Here is a 14,399-nt window from a genome sequence, read left to right as displayed (position 1 = left end):
CGTCATGCAGATTACATACATGTTGCACATACTTATGCAATAAAGACCATCACAGATATCACCTTGGCTTGAAAGTGCACACCAGCTTTTATGGTTTTGTCTATTCCGGTATGTGTATGTAATGCAGTGTATCTGTACATGTATCAGTGGGATGACGCTAAGATTACACGTATATAAATATCTCTATCATCACTATATTTGTTAGGAGAGTTCATGTTACACCAAGACAATCATCAAATATTAAAATTACAAAGAGAACAGTATCAGTTTAATTATTAAAAGATTTGTGGACCGTGATGAAGTGGAAATTTGCATGATGACAACAACAAAGGAATGAACAAGACCATGAAAGTCGGCAAATATTGTTGTTTTTATTGTTGACTCTTTTAACTGATTAGAAATGAAAGGAGCTTTTGTGAATGGTCATATGGATTGACTATTAGGCAGTCAGTGATATAACTTACATATAGGTGTATTGTTAAATATTAATTTATTGCTGTGTAATGTACTAAGGCTAAATTTCATATCTTCCAACTGCAAAGTCTGCACTTCCTTGGGCTGTCTTGCACAAAGCGATTGTAGCCTAAGTTGACGGTAACTGCCATGACAACGTATGCTTTTAACATGTGTTGCCATGGTAGTTACATTCAACTTAGCCTACAGTCGCTTTGTGCAAGCAGCCCCAGTCATGGATTAATATATAAATATGTACTTGCTAATGGTAAAATTGTTCTGCTGTAGGTTGATAGGCCTACATGTACATCATTACGGGTTGACACCTTCAGCCGCAGGTTAATACGTTCAATAGGCTGATATTTCCAGGGGCAGGCTGAGACTTCCCTTTATGAGGTAATACCTTCACATGCAGGTTGATACCTCAAGCTTCAGACTTTCAGCTTCAGGTTGATACCTCAAGCTTCAGGTTGATACCTTGAGTTTCAGATTGATACCTCAAGCTTCAGACTTTCAGCTTCAGGTTGATACCTCAAGCTTCAGGTTGATACCTTGAGTTTCAGATTGATACCTCAAGCTTCAGACTTTCAGCTTCAGGTTGATACCTCAAGCTTCAGGTTGATACCTTGAGTTTCAGATTGATACCTCAAGCTTCAGACTTTCAGCTTCAGGTTGATACCTCAAGCTTCAGACTTTCAGCTTCAGGTTAATTCCTGCAGCTGCAGGTTCCTACCTCCAGCTTGAAGCTGATACTTTCAGCCATGTCAGCTGCACGTTGATACATTCAGCTGCAGGTTAGTAGATTCAGGTTGATAGTGACTCTATCAATGGTGGGTTGATAATTTCAATCTATGGGTCTAAATTGCACTCACATGTACATATCCATGTCTCTGCTGTGGAATGATACTGAAATCTAAAATATTCTACTGAACATCTACAAAAGTACACCTCGTATGTTTCATCTTCACAATCCCAAGGTGTACCTCAGGTCTATTCAGTGTGTCAACAGTAGGCCTGCCATGAACTGGCCAGAAGTGGTGTTTGCACAAGACTGGAATATTGTTGTCAGCTGTACTTGCCCTGTATGTGGGAGTGCTGTCTTTGTCGTACAAGCATCTTCTGCGGGTTTGGAAAAGTGTAACACATGTATGCCCTGATACTGTGAACTGAAGGCTATGTGTTGGCTTTGCTGAAAAATTGTTCTTTGGCAGAGCAGTATGATGAAAAGTGAAACATAATCTTAGCTTAAGACCTGCCAACTTGTAGGTTTGCCAGGATATTTTATTAGCACTATGATTCGATAATGTAAGTTACATCATGAATTTAGCTCTGTGTGATTACCATAGTGCTAAACTTGCGTTCAGAAAATGGATCTTGGTTTTTTTTTTTTTGTCAGAGCTTGTCTTGGGAGTATAACCCGACGATTATTCTTTCCTGTATTCTATAGAAAACCTTTACTGATTAGACTTTTGTAGTTTTCAGCTATGCATACAAACATGCATTTAAGTGGAGAGGACGCTAGGAAAACAGAACTCTTGCGATATTATAGTGTGTACTTGCAGCCAAGTCGTTTACGATATAGCTAAGATGCATGATTTTTTTTCTTTTCATCCTGTGATTTTAAATCTACAATTTATACAATTCAGGTGAGGCTGAAATTTGCAAACATTCATTCCATATTTTCTTCCTCTCCTTATCTTTCTTGCTGTTATTTGGGGGTATACAGATGTGTTAAAGGTGACTATTATTCTTGTACACTCCAGTTTTCAGCTGATTGTGATACACTAAGCAATCGGCTCTAACATTGTGTTCATGGCTGAAGTGAATAGAACTGCAATAATAAAATTTGTTTTCAATCCAAATGATTCTGTGATTATTTATTTTCTGTCATTATTTATTTTTGTGATTATTTATTTTCTGCGGTTATTTTATTTTGATCGTGTAACAGTATTTCTTCTGTAGCTGAGCATTCTTGATATAATGTGACGGGTGTGGTGTCATGTCTGGTGTGTGTGCGGAATGGCGCTGAAGTGAGGCAGCACTATAAATATGTTGGCCTGCTACAGGAGACGCCATCATGAGTAAAGTGATATAAAAGCCCAATCAATGAAACAAATGACCCCACCCCCACCCCCTCCACTCCCTATGTCAAGCAACTGTTAAACCTTCTGACTTAAAGCCACAGCCAAGCTAGTAGGATCAGGATTCCAATAGTTCACTGGTGGTGATCAGATTGGTCACATGACCTGTCACAACTGTAGCTGAATGAGTGTGCATAGCAATGATAGCTTAGTTATCATGTAATGTACACCTCGTGGTGGTTGATGAGAAGTGACCTCCCTGTCACCATTTTCATCACGTTTTATCCTGGGGAGAGATGAGGGACGGCTTTCAAGCACATATGCAACTATCCCTGTGTTGTGGAGCAGTTTTGGAGGAGATAAAATGTTATTTAGCTATGTCTACAACAATCGCATATTTGACTTTGCCTACATCACACAACAGAAGGATATATGTTTTAGTACAAATGGTAATTTTATTATCAAGTTTGATAATGAGTGTATAAATTAAAGTCAACAACAATAAATATCACAGGAATTTTGTAATTTAAGAAATACGTGTAACAAATTACTCAAACCTGGATAACACAGATTAACAGACTACAGGCTAAAGTTTCTTTACATACAGGCTGAGTATGCATTATCTGTGTACTTGTTTACACTGATGGACATGAGCATAAATACATGTGAATCAGCAGATAAAAACCGTTCAGGTAACTTGAATATGAACAGCACAGGTTGTTGGAATAAATCAGACCTTCTATATGTAAGGCAGTTCACAATCTGTGTAAGACTACATTATACCCCTGAGTAACAAAATGATCAAGCCATGCTAATACTTCTGGCTTTACATTAAAACTTGTTTGTGTCTTTCATTTTCACAAATCGACATTTCAACCTTTAAATGCTGCTGCAATACTGAAGAAATAGAAGATAACTGATATCCAGTTTATCCAGTAAAATACTGTCAATACAAACAGCTCATGATTGTGCCTCATAGGCCTATACTCTCATGCCTCTGTGTGCTCATGCCACTTTCCCCATGCCTGTGCGTGCTCATGACTGTCCCCTCATGCGACACCTGACTGGATTGGGGCATATTTCTGAGCCTGAATGTACTTCTGGAACAGCTGACAATAGACGGTCTGGTAAGCCTGTCGTAGTTCAATGTCACTACTCAGCTTACGCAGGACAGGTGTGTGGCCTTGGACCAGTCGTGTCAAGTCAAACTTGGGAAAGAAACTGAAACAAAACAGTTCGATCGCGGTTATACACCTGGTAGGTGGTTACATAGTAGACCAAGGACTTTAGCCAGAGGTCTTTTATTTATTTATTCGATTGGTGTTTTACGCCATACTCAAGAATATTTCACTTATATGATGGTGGCGAGCATTATGGATAGAGGAAATCGGGAAGAGCCCAGTGGAAACCCATGACCATCCACAAGTTGCTGCAAGACCATCCCACTTACAGCCACACACGATGTCAGCATGAGCTGGGCTTGATTTCACAACAGCCTTATTGGTAAGAGGCTCCTGAGCCATTACGCTGTGCTAGCTCGCTAACTAACTGAGCCAAAGAGGCACCTGCACCTATCCCTGTGTTGTGAAGCAGTTTTTGAGAAAATAATACTGATATAATGTTGTAGACATTTAGCTATGTCATGTATCAAATTACTGAAACCTGGATAACACAGATTAACAGACTACAGGTTAAAGTTTCTTTACATACAGCCTGAGTATGCATTATCTGTGTACTTGTTGACACTGATGGTCATGAGCATAAATACATGTGAATCAGCAGAAAAAGGTGGAAACCCACGACCATCCGCAAGTTGGTGGCAGACCTTCCCACTTATGGCCGGAGAGGAAGCCAGCATGAGCTGGGCTTGAACTCACAGCATATAACATCTCAAGCAAATTACAAGAACCCTTACTTAAACAGTTTCCATTTCTCCATCAAGTTATATGTACACGTATTTATTTATTTGTTTGATGGGTGTTTTATGCCATACTCAAAAATATTTTGCATGTATGACGGCAGACACAATTATTACATAATGACGACATTGTTAGCCCGTGAGTGCTTTATTTTCCTTATTGTCCAGTTTTGAGTTACAGTTCTTAGGACATGCACTGGCAGCAGAAATAATCTCAATTTCTAAAATATAAGTGCGAGAATGTCAGCCTGCCCACAATGTATATGCATGTACCTAGGGCTAGTAGCCAGCCGACAACAAATCAGGTGCAGTGTATGTAAGTGAACAGAGACCAATGTAAATTTACACAACATGGAAGACGTCATTTATTTTACAATGGTATAAATTTGAACCAAGAATCTATGACCGTTTACAGAAGGAGTTTGAGTGATAGCTCTGAGCATTCCGATCCAGTCACATGGAGAAATGCTAGATCACCTTGTTATCCTTGTCCTGATGAAATCTAACACCACATGGAAGAAGCTGATGAAAACATCTCACTTTTTTTGGAACAGCTAAAAATGGCACAACAAACCATCACTGAAGGTAGGGAAATGTCTGTGAATGAATGTGTTGTTTGCTTCAAGAAAATCTCAGCAAGAAACAAAATGGCGTTGAATGACCAGTTAAATATGCTCGGGCTCGCCATTTTAGCGACCACGGTTCACTAGGCTCAGGACACTATGTGGAATTCACCATGCTCCCAACAAGATCAACCATGACGTAATTTCTGAAAAATTCTGACCCTTGACTGAAAATGTGCATAATACAGAGAGGTAATCAATAGGTATCAAAATACCCCCCAAATTAAAACATTTCTCAGACATAACTTTCTTTTTTTAGCCTAGAAATATAACCTTTGTTTTACAGTTTCTTTTTATGTATCCTTTAAGCTCTCTCTCTCTCTGCTTGTTGTATTCCCTTTGGCAGTACATGACAGAAAGCACAGAATTCAAGTATCATCAGTATGGTCTGCTTATTTAAAATCGGGAGTGATAAACGGTGTATAACCCCCTTATACACTCATGTATAACCCCCTTATTCACTGTTTATCACAACTGTGAGAAACCAGGCAATACACAAAATAATACAGTATGTAATCTGGGTTAACTTACTTCTGAACCTATAATAAAAAATGATCACATGGTTCGAAATAAACTGGTTTTGTGATATGTTTTCAGTACGTTCAGTAACTATGGTGGCAATGTTTAAGAATAACTTACTGTATTCTTTCCTTGGGGATTTTCACAAAATTTTCCTCCACCAGTGGACAATTCAGGGGCTTCTCCTCTGTCTCCCCGAGCACTTCTGAGTTGATAACATACAATATCTCGGTCTTCTGTACCCCTAACATTGTCAGCATGTTGACCATAGCAAACAGCATCATCTCTGAGAATTTCTCACTGGTCCTAACCACACAACCTGCAGAGTTTTGACATTTATATGTGAATCCTAAATATGAGAACCTGATACAAATTTCCAGAAAGTATCACCCTCATATGCCTCAATCTTGTTTTCAAACCTTTCTAACCATATTTAATTGAACTGCCTTAATGAATTTTGATCAACATACTCACCCTCTTTGTTCAGACTGAGAGGGCTAGTTTTCTCCACCACACTGGGTTTCTCCAGTGCTGTGTTGATATGTAAAGTGTAGTCCCATTCCCTCTCAGCGCAATCATTGTCCCATGTATCTCAGGTTTAATGATGTTTGTGAAGTTCAGTAAATATTTGAGCTTGGGTGATGAGACGGAGAGGACGAAGGTGTAGAGCAGACATGTAGGTTTGAGAGGCGCTGCTTTTAGTTCCTCTACCACTAGATGGAGCTGTGAAGGCAGCACACACAAAAATAGCACATCACTTCTTGCAGCCAGTCGAATATTGTCGAAGTAACACGTCACACCTTTGTTCTGAAGATACTCTAAAAAATGAAATTTACATAAATAAACAACATGTAAACTTGAAATTACAAAAATTCCTTACATGACAATGTTAAGGCGTCAATTCCGCCTGAATAAATTTTATGGTAAAAGATGAAGCCACTGCAAAATGTTTGTTCTGTGAGTTTAGAACTGATAATTTTCTACATCTTCCTGTCTACTTATATATGAGTAGATATAGTTACATTTTTTTGTTGTTATTCCTTTTTTCTCTTGTTCATAATGTTTGAAAAGGATTTGTATATTTTACCCAGTAATTCAGGTCTGCGTGTTGAGATTTCTAATCTCCTGCCCTCTACCATCCCATAAGAGAGCAGAGACACTGCCAAGTGACTGCCCAGTCTGCCACAGCCCAGGATACCAATTTTCACATCATAACGGGGAATACCCTCTTGAATTCGCTGTGGATGCTTTTGCTTGAAAAGCACTTCTTCTGACAGCAATAGCTTGTCTAGAACAATAAATATAATAACGTCAGATTTTCATATGATACTTAGTAATGATACAAAACACTTTTCACGTCTCTCAGGTAGTCTACAATGCTGTCTCAGTCCATTATAAGTGCAAAAGCTGCACACAGTGTATAAATATACGTTACAGCCAGAAAGTAAATGTACTATATTTGTATTTGTTGTACCTGGCCGGTTTTTCAGATCTTTCTTTGTAAAAACAAGCACCTTAGTGAAGTGAAGTCTACCACATGACTACAACACTCACAGCGCCATAAACACTTTTGGTAGGATGTACATCTGTGACAAAAAACCTGGTCAAACCCAAAATCAATAGTTTGCATATGTAGAATAGTGCACTTACCCACGTAACTAGTTCATTTCACTTTAGATTGACATTCTGTAACCATAAATTTGGGTTAAACTTTCTCAAATCTACTCTTTTTGTGTGCACTGGCCTCCTGTCAAAGTTGAGAAGTCGATGACGCGAAAGTGAGATCCTTGTACCTAGCCTCATAGAAATGTGCCGCATATTTGGCCCCATTGAAAAAAAAAGCTGCTTCTCACAGAATGCGAGTACCTCAATGTCAGATCTAACTACAAAAAAACAGCCTTTTTTGAAGCAACTTTCTAAGATTGTGGCTTACCTGTACCGTGATCAGGACTGCATGTCATACCCTCTGAGTGATTTTCAGATTAATTCGTAAAAAAAGATCAGATCAGATCAGATTGTTGTTATTAGGGCACCTTACACAAGATAATTCTATTCTAAATGATACTCTATTCTAAATAAACTATAATTTGGAATGGGGTTTGAGAGTGTTTACCTGGCTGAAAAGTATTACATGACCAGCGACAACAAAGAAAAAAATCATGTGGTCGGGTTCAGGTAGAGCCTTTGGCAGCTGACCTGAGATGCATGTGGGGCTAGACCAGGTATGTTAGATAAGCTACTTTTTTGTTAGTAACAAGAGGTTGTTGTTGTTGTGATACCTGACTTGATTGCACATGTTGACGAAGTATGCAGCTTGAGCACATTGTGATACGGTGATGGCGTGTGCCCGCGCTCGTAGTAGTTTCAGATGTTCTTTCTCTTCGGATGTCAGAGCACTTTCAAACCGTAAAGATGGTAGCCTGTGTGTAATGTCATTGCTATCTTCTAGCGATGGTGTCTCTTGCGGTACGAGATCCATCGCTGTTGTTTCTAATGACGCGCACGCACGCGCACCGCACGCTACCGACAAGGGTGGCCTTGACTTTTGTGTTCTTCAATGCACTTCCGGGTCGTCAAGCAGACGAAAATTAAAGGGACGGTATCCTTGGCATAGGTGAAAGATTTGTTTTTCAGTTTCTTTTTAATGCTGGTTTATCTATACCAGTGTACCACAGATAAGAATTGGCCTTTTAGACCATACACAGGTCTCTCTTTACTTTTGCTTGTTTGATATCTTATTTAATTCAGCCATGTATTTTTATCGTTCGTTACCTAGAGCAGCTGTACAACAACAACACAGATAAGCAGCACTGGAAAAGAATAATTCTCTGAACGAGATACTCCTGTGTTCATTAGTTCTTTCTCTTGCATTATATTGTTTTTGAATTATGGTAACTTAGCTCACCGTATGGCCTTATTCGCTTCAGAACAGATTTATTATAGCCATGAAGGCTTCCACGGCACACGCTCCTCGGCCGTGGCCGCCATCTGCGCCACCATGAAGCAGGACACACACGTAGGCCAACATGTAGCTGCTCAGGTCCATTTTTTTCCCAAAAATGTATGCGGCGCTTATTTAACTGTTAAAATTGACAGCTATGTCACTTATTTTAACTGCCTAGTACACCCACAACAAAATTTATTTGATTAATTTTTTGATTGGTGTTTTAAACCATAGTCAAGAGCATTTCACTTATACGGCAACATTATTTTGGGAGGATACATTCACATCATTTCTAAAAATTTCCAACCATTGACAGGAAATATGCATCAAAATGCAGAAGTAATTAAGACATGTAAAATGTGCCACAAAATTGGAATTTTTTGGAAACAGTGATACTTTTTCAGTTCTGTAATTTTTTATTTGCAGCTCTGTTGATATATAAGTCTAGATATTGATTATGTGATTTTCTTTGTGCAGGTGCATTGACATTATAGTACTCTGATAATGGCACATTACAAGGAGCAGCTTCTGAGGCTGGAAGAGCTTTAAATCTCATCAAGAAACGTCAAAAAGAGCAGGAGGAGTTAGAAGCTCGCAAGAAAAAGATTGAAGAAGAGTTGAGAATTGGGAGTATACAGAACAAATTTGCGACACATTATGATGCTATCGAAGCTCAACTAAAATCTGACACAGTGGGTTAGTATATGTTTGAAGAATCAAATGAAATACTTAAAGCTGTATGATAAGGAGCTATGTATCTTTAAATGGAAAATGAAATGAACTGCAGATTGAAGGGCATTGCTGAATTTTATTTTAATACCTGAAGTTTTGCAGTATGCTTGGTGGCTTCAACAGTTAAGCACATTGTAACTGTCATTCCCATGACCAAATGAATTCTGGTGTTCATATTCAGAATTTGCTGCTTTGCCTGCAGCATTAAGTGAGTAGATTTCATAAGTGCGTGACAGGGCGGTGGTTTACTCCCAAAACTTCAGCTTTATCCACCCATGATTTCTGTCATGTATTAAGTGAAATTAGTGAAAAATTTTTGAGCGTAGCACAGTAAATCCTTGTTGCATCTCTGCATGGTTGTAAGTGTAAAAGTTTGTTTATTACTTTGAAAACACCCGGCATTACATGGCCTGTAAGTGTTTAACGACATATTATTTATTTATATATTTATTTATTTGACAGGTGTTTTCGCTTTACTCAAGAATGTTTCACTTATTCAGCGACGACCAGCATTATGGTGGGAGGAAACCGGGCAGAGCATAGGGGAACACATATTATTAGTTACATGATTACTCTGTGATAGGATGCGGAAATATCAGTAATCCACGCCAAGCCCAATATGAAGGCTACTGACATATATTTCCGTATCCTATCACCACATAACCATGTAACAAATGTATCCTGCAAAGACCCATCCATTCAGTGAAGAAGACCGATGAATAGGTGAATCACTGCAGCGATGTGTAGTCAAAGAGAGATAACCTTACTCACAGACACATTTGACGTCGTCCGCAGGATTCGAGAATATATCTCTACCCCCTCATTGTTGTGCAATGAAAAGCACAACAATGAAGAGTATTTTGTCTGATGTTGGATAAGATTCGTTACATGGTTACCGAGTGATCGGATATGGAAATATATGGTGACAGTAACCCTCATATTGGACAAGGCGTCATTTATCCTGCAAAAGACCCATTAAGTCAACACACAAGGCTGATATTTAGCACAGTATCAGTGAATCCCCTTAGCGACTTGACCATTGTTTTTGCACCTGAACAAAGGGAGATAACCTATTCAACACTAACATGTGATATTGGCAGCAGAATATGGGAATATACACCTCCCTCATCTAACCCTTACTCTCTAATGAAAAACATAAGTATTTTTTCTGATGTGAGGTAAGAACATTTCTTTACCAGACCTCATTTTCCTGGCCTCTTTTTTTCGTGTCAGAATGTTAGTCTTTATGCATTTTTGGTGAGATAAAAAAGAATATGTGATGAGTGTTAGATCAAGCCGGAGGAGACTTGACAAGATAATAATAATAATATGTATACCTGTTTTATGTCTGTCTAAGTCAGCTTGTTTCTTATCACTTGTTTAGCTGTCCTTTGTTCTCGTTATTTCCTTGAACTATTAAGGTCTGGTGACCCTGGATCAGATGAAAGCTAAACAGGAAGATGTGATTAGAAAACGAGAAGCACAGTTAGCGAAGAAAGACGCTCAAGCTCGATTGGTTGAGGAACAGAATAAAGAGAGAAAGCGCAAAGAAAAGATGAAGGTAAAATGGAAAACCTAATGTTGAATTTTAGAGGAAAAGATGCTTTGTATCCAAGACTTGTGTATTTTCCGCTATCCCTTTCATAAACCAAAGGCTTTTATGTTTCACATAAACATAATATGAGTGAGAGTGCACAAATGACTTTCTCAGATTCATTGATGTAATCTTATATCAGTTCTCATGAAGAAAATTTAGGTATCAATCAAATACCATTGAAAAGAGTATGCATTTCCTCCCAGGTGCATGCCATAAAAAGATTCTAATATGTACCTCAAGTTGATAAACTATAAATACTGTCAACGCCAAAATCCGCTGTGGGCGACTGCATTTTGCCTAAGAACTAGTCCTGAAGTCTTCTGTGTTAGGAGGAGAATTGCCGTTGGAAACCGCTGAAGTGCAGTTCGTAAATTTCCTGTAGAACTCTTCTTCTCAGAAGGTAGCGAACAATACAGTTTGTTTTCCGCTTGATGATCGGGAAACTGGAATGTTAGATGTAGGTTCCGAGTTTACACGAACGAGCCAGCAGTTTTATCAACTCTCATTGGGTGAGAGGCAACACATCCCTAGTATAAATTACAGGGTGTGAAAGATGGAGGATGCGGTGGACTCAGTGCCAGCTTTGCGGTTTTCAGGATTTACGTGCATGATGAGGAAAAATGGCAAAATGATGCAGCAGGCAACACCAGATAGAAAAAAAATGTGCTCTTTTCAGCCTATATTGTCATTTCTTAAAGTTTTCTTCTCCTTTAAGTCACAATGAAAACCAGTCCAGTCATTTGTCCAAATAATGAGATACATGAATGCATTAAGTTTCAAGAAGTACCCACTTCCATGGTGCATGGTTGACATTGTGAAAACATTGCTTAATCTTATTTTGCTGATTACCCACCTATCATTTGGCTGCTTTTTGTTATGGTTTTACACACCTGTTTTTTTACAATGTTTTGTAGATTGCTCACCTGTCATTTGATCCTGATGAAGGCGATGATGAAACTGATGAAGAAGAGGAACAGAGAGAGCTAGAGAGGCAGATAGCCACAGGGAAAAAACGAAGGCTGGGTGAGAGTAGTAGGCCAAGATGACACTGGCCTTTTCATAAGAAAGCAGACAGTTATTAGGGGTTTAAATATGGAATTAACGCTCTGGGTTTAATAGGTACATTTTTGGGGAATCAAACAACATTGTTTGACCTCGTTTTATGGTATCATATATTACCTTATGACCTTGTTTAGTAGGTAGTAAAATTATTCTAAAAGAACTGCAAAAGTCCACATATAAATGCCCATCCAAATTGTAATTTATGTATCTTAAGATACTGATTGGCAAGGCTTTACAGAGAATAATTTTTAGAAATTCAATTACATGTAATAAAGATTCTCTGATTATTGTCAGATCTGAAACTTTATAGCATTTTTGTAATCAATTCTGATTGTAAATAAAGCTGAAATTATGTTTGCATTAACATGTTAACATGCAATTATAGGAGTTGATCTTTGCTTTGATCTTTGTGTTTTTGAGTATTGACATAAAATGCTTGACTTTACAGGTAAAAATCCTGAGGTGGACACCAGTTTCTTGCCAGACAGAGACAGGGAAGAAGAAGAGAACAGAATGAGGTTTGTTGAAAGTTTATCAGTCACATGTTTTGAAGTTTGGCTTGATATCATACCTCTTTATGTCAGAATGTTACCAAATTAAATGCACTAATGCACTAAACAGCAGGTTTTATTGAGTTTTTGAAGGTTTGTGGTATTTTGTTTAACATTTACAATGTACATCAAGTTTTGTTCAATTCTTGAGAGATTTTTGTTGACAGAGAACAGTTACGACAGGAATGGGTGTGTCAACAGGAGAAGGTGAAGAATGAAGAAATCAGCATCACTTACAGTTACTGGGATGGCTCTGGCCACAGACGACAGGTTCGTATGAAGAAGGGAAACAGCGTGCAACAGTTCCTACAGAAGTGCCTGGAGACGCTGCGACGAGAGTTCAATGACTTGAAATCTGTGAGCGTTGATCAGTTGATGTACGTCAAAGAGGACTTAATCATTCCACATCACTACACTTTTTATGATTTTATTGTGACTAAAGCTCGAGGAAAGAGCGGTCCTTTGTTTACGTTCTCAGTGCAAGAAGATGTTCGGATAATAAGCGATGCCACAGTGGAGAAGGAGGACTCGCATGCGGGCAAAGTCTGTTTGCGTAGCTGGTACGAGAGGAATAAGCACATTTTCCCTGCAAGTCGATGGGAACCGTATGATCCTGAGAAAAAGTGGGATCAGTATACTGTGTCTGATAAAAATGCAGCTAAGATCACTGTGAAATAGACCCTTGAATGTATTGCTTTGCCCTCAAGAACTCCATGGCATGAATATCAAGCAGTCTACAACTTTATGTGGCCTACATAAATGTAGCAATTCTTTCTGAAGAAAGATTTGGATTTATTAGTCCGTACATGTATCACTTGACTTGCATCACATCATTGGAGATCACTGAACAGGCTAGGTTGTTACTGCATGTAGTACATAATGTTACATCACTGTTAGCACTGTGGTTTATTTGTCATTCTCAGAGGAGATTAGTGTACCAATACGGCACAATAACCTAAAAGTCTGTCACCAATTTGGTGGCTGTGAGTTCAAGTCCAGCTCATGCCGGCTTCCCCCCTGTATGTACATGGAAAGGTCTGGCAACAGCCTGCTGATGGTCATGCATATCCCCCAGGCTCTGCGTGGTTTCCTCCCACCATAATGCTGGCCGCTGTCATGAAATATAATTTTCTTGAGTACAGTGTAAACACCAATTAAATTAATAAAACAAGTAAATACACTTATCATTGTAAAACATGTAGACCTACATTTAATAAGAAAGGAGAACTGCAGTGAGTGGGTGGCATCCTAAAGCTGTTTCAGATAGGAGCAATTTCATTGCTTTGTTTGGTAATTCTGTGTAGCCAAAGTGCCGTGGAGTTCAACACTTCATGCCTTTTTGAAAAGAAAGCACGAGCACAGGCATGTAACAGCATGACTTAAATGACATGTCTTTGAAATTACAATTTTGCTAGTTATCTGGTTAAAAGAAATGATGTAATGTACAGCTTGTATATAAAACTTAAAAGGTCCAGTAAATCATATCACCAGATTTTCTCTCTTTTTGACTCCTACAATTATGAGCATAGGGTAAGCAGGCAAAAATTGCTGCAGGCATGTTATAGACTCGCGTAGCCTGCCCGATCAAGCAGCCGCTATTTCTCGATACCAAGGAGAGTTTGTATTTGTAACGTCAAGTCTGTTGCTAACGAGAAGCCGCAATTTTGTGACGATGGACTGTTTTCTAACAAACCATGCTGTGAAAAATCCAAACAAAGATAAAGCTACTCGATCGTCTGATCACAATAGGTTGTATGACCAAAACAAGAGAACGATCAATTTATATAATGTATGTTACGCTTGTGCTTCATTGTTTCATCTATTCCATCGAAGGTATTTTAGTTGGTAACACTTAGCCGTCGAACACTGGCTGTGGGCAGGCAGTTTTAAGCTATTACCTGCCCTGATGGCAGGCTCTT

The 14,399-nt window shown here is 38.8% G+C and overlaps 2 protein-coding genes across 2 annotated transcripts; one reads left to right on the top strand and one right to left on the bottom strand.

Annotated features, from left to right (window-relative positions):
* Window positions 1-3,473: 3,473 nt before the first annotated feature.
* Window positions 3,474-8,073, bottom strand: LOC135467348 (NADP-dependent oxidoreductase domain-containing protein 1-like). Its single transcript, XM_064745119.1, is given in 6 exon segments — window positions 3,474-3,755; window positions 5,715-5,913; window positions 6,069-6,182; window positions 6,185-6,412; window positions 6,682-6,914; window positions 7,874-8,073. Coding segments are annotated over 6 exon segments (1,146 nt in total). The 3' UTR covers window positions 3,474-3,583.
* A 95-nt stretch (window positions 8,074-8,168) lies between these two features.
* LOC135468439 (protein FAM50A-like) lies at window positions 8,169-14,012 on the top strand. Its single transcript, XM_064746701.1, has 6 exons — window positions 8,169-8,208; window positions 9,016-9,234; window positions 10,692-10,831; window positions 11,782-11,890; window positions 12,378-12,447; window positions 12,648-14,012. The coding sequence occupies exons 3-6, from the start codon at window positions 10,712-10,714 to the stop codon at window positions 13,156-13,158; spliced, it is 810 nt and encodes a 269-aa protein (XP_064602771.1). The 5' UTR covers window positions 8,169-8,208; window positions 9,016-9,234; window positions 10,692-10,711; the 3' UTR covers window positions 13,159-14,012.
* Window positions 14,013-14,399: the final 387 nt, after the last annotated feature.

This window comes from Liolophura sinensis, chromosome 6 (genome assembly GCF_032854445.1).
Source record: "Liolophura sinensis isolate JHLJ2023 chromosome 6, CUHK_Ljap_v2, whole genome shotgun sequence".
In the NCBI taxonomy this organism is placed as follows: domain Eukaryota; kingdom Metazoa; phylum Mollusca; class Polyplacophora; order Chitonida; family Chitonidae; genus Liolophura; species Liolophura sinensis.
The sequence above is the reverse complement of the archived record's forward strand: the minus strand, read 5'-3'. Positions and strand labels throughout refer to the sequence as shown.

Excerpts from the sequence above, each read along its gene's own strand:
- LOC135468439 (XM_064746701.1), top strand. The coding sequence starts at position 10,712 with ATGAAAGCTAAACAGGAAGATGTGATTAGAAAACGAGAAGCACAGTTA. Across the intron at positions 10,832-11,781 it reads AGCGCAAAGAAAAGATGAAG|ATTGCTCACCTGTCATTTGA; the intron begins GTAAAATGGAAA and ends AATGTTTTGTAG. Across the intron at positions 11,891-12,377 it reads AGGGAAAAAACGAAGGCTGG|GTAAAAATCCTGAGGTGGAC; the intron begins GTGAGAGTAGTA and ends TTGACTTTACAG.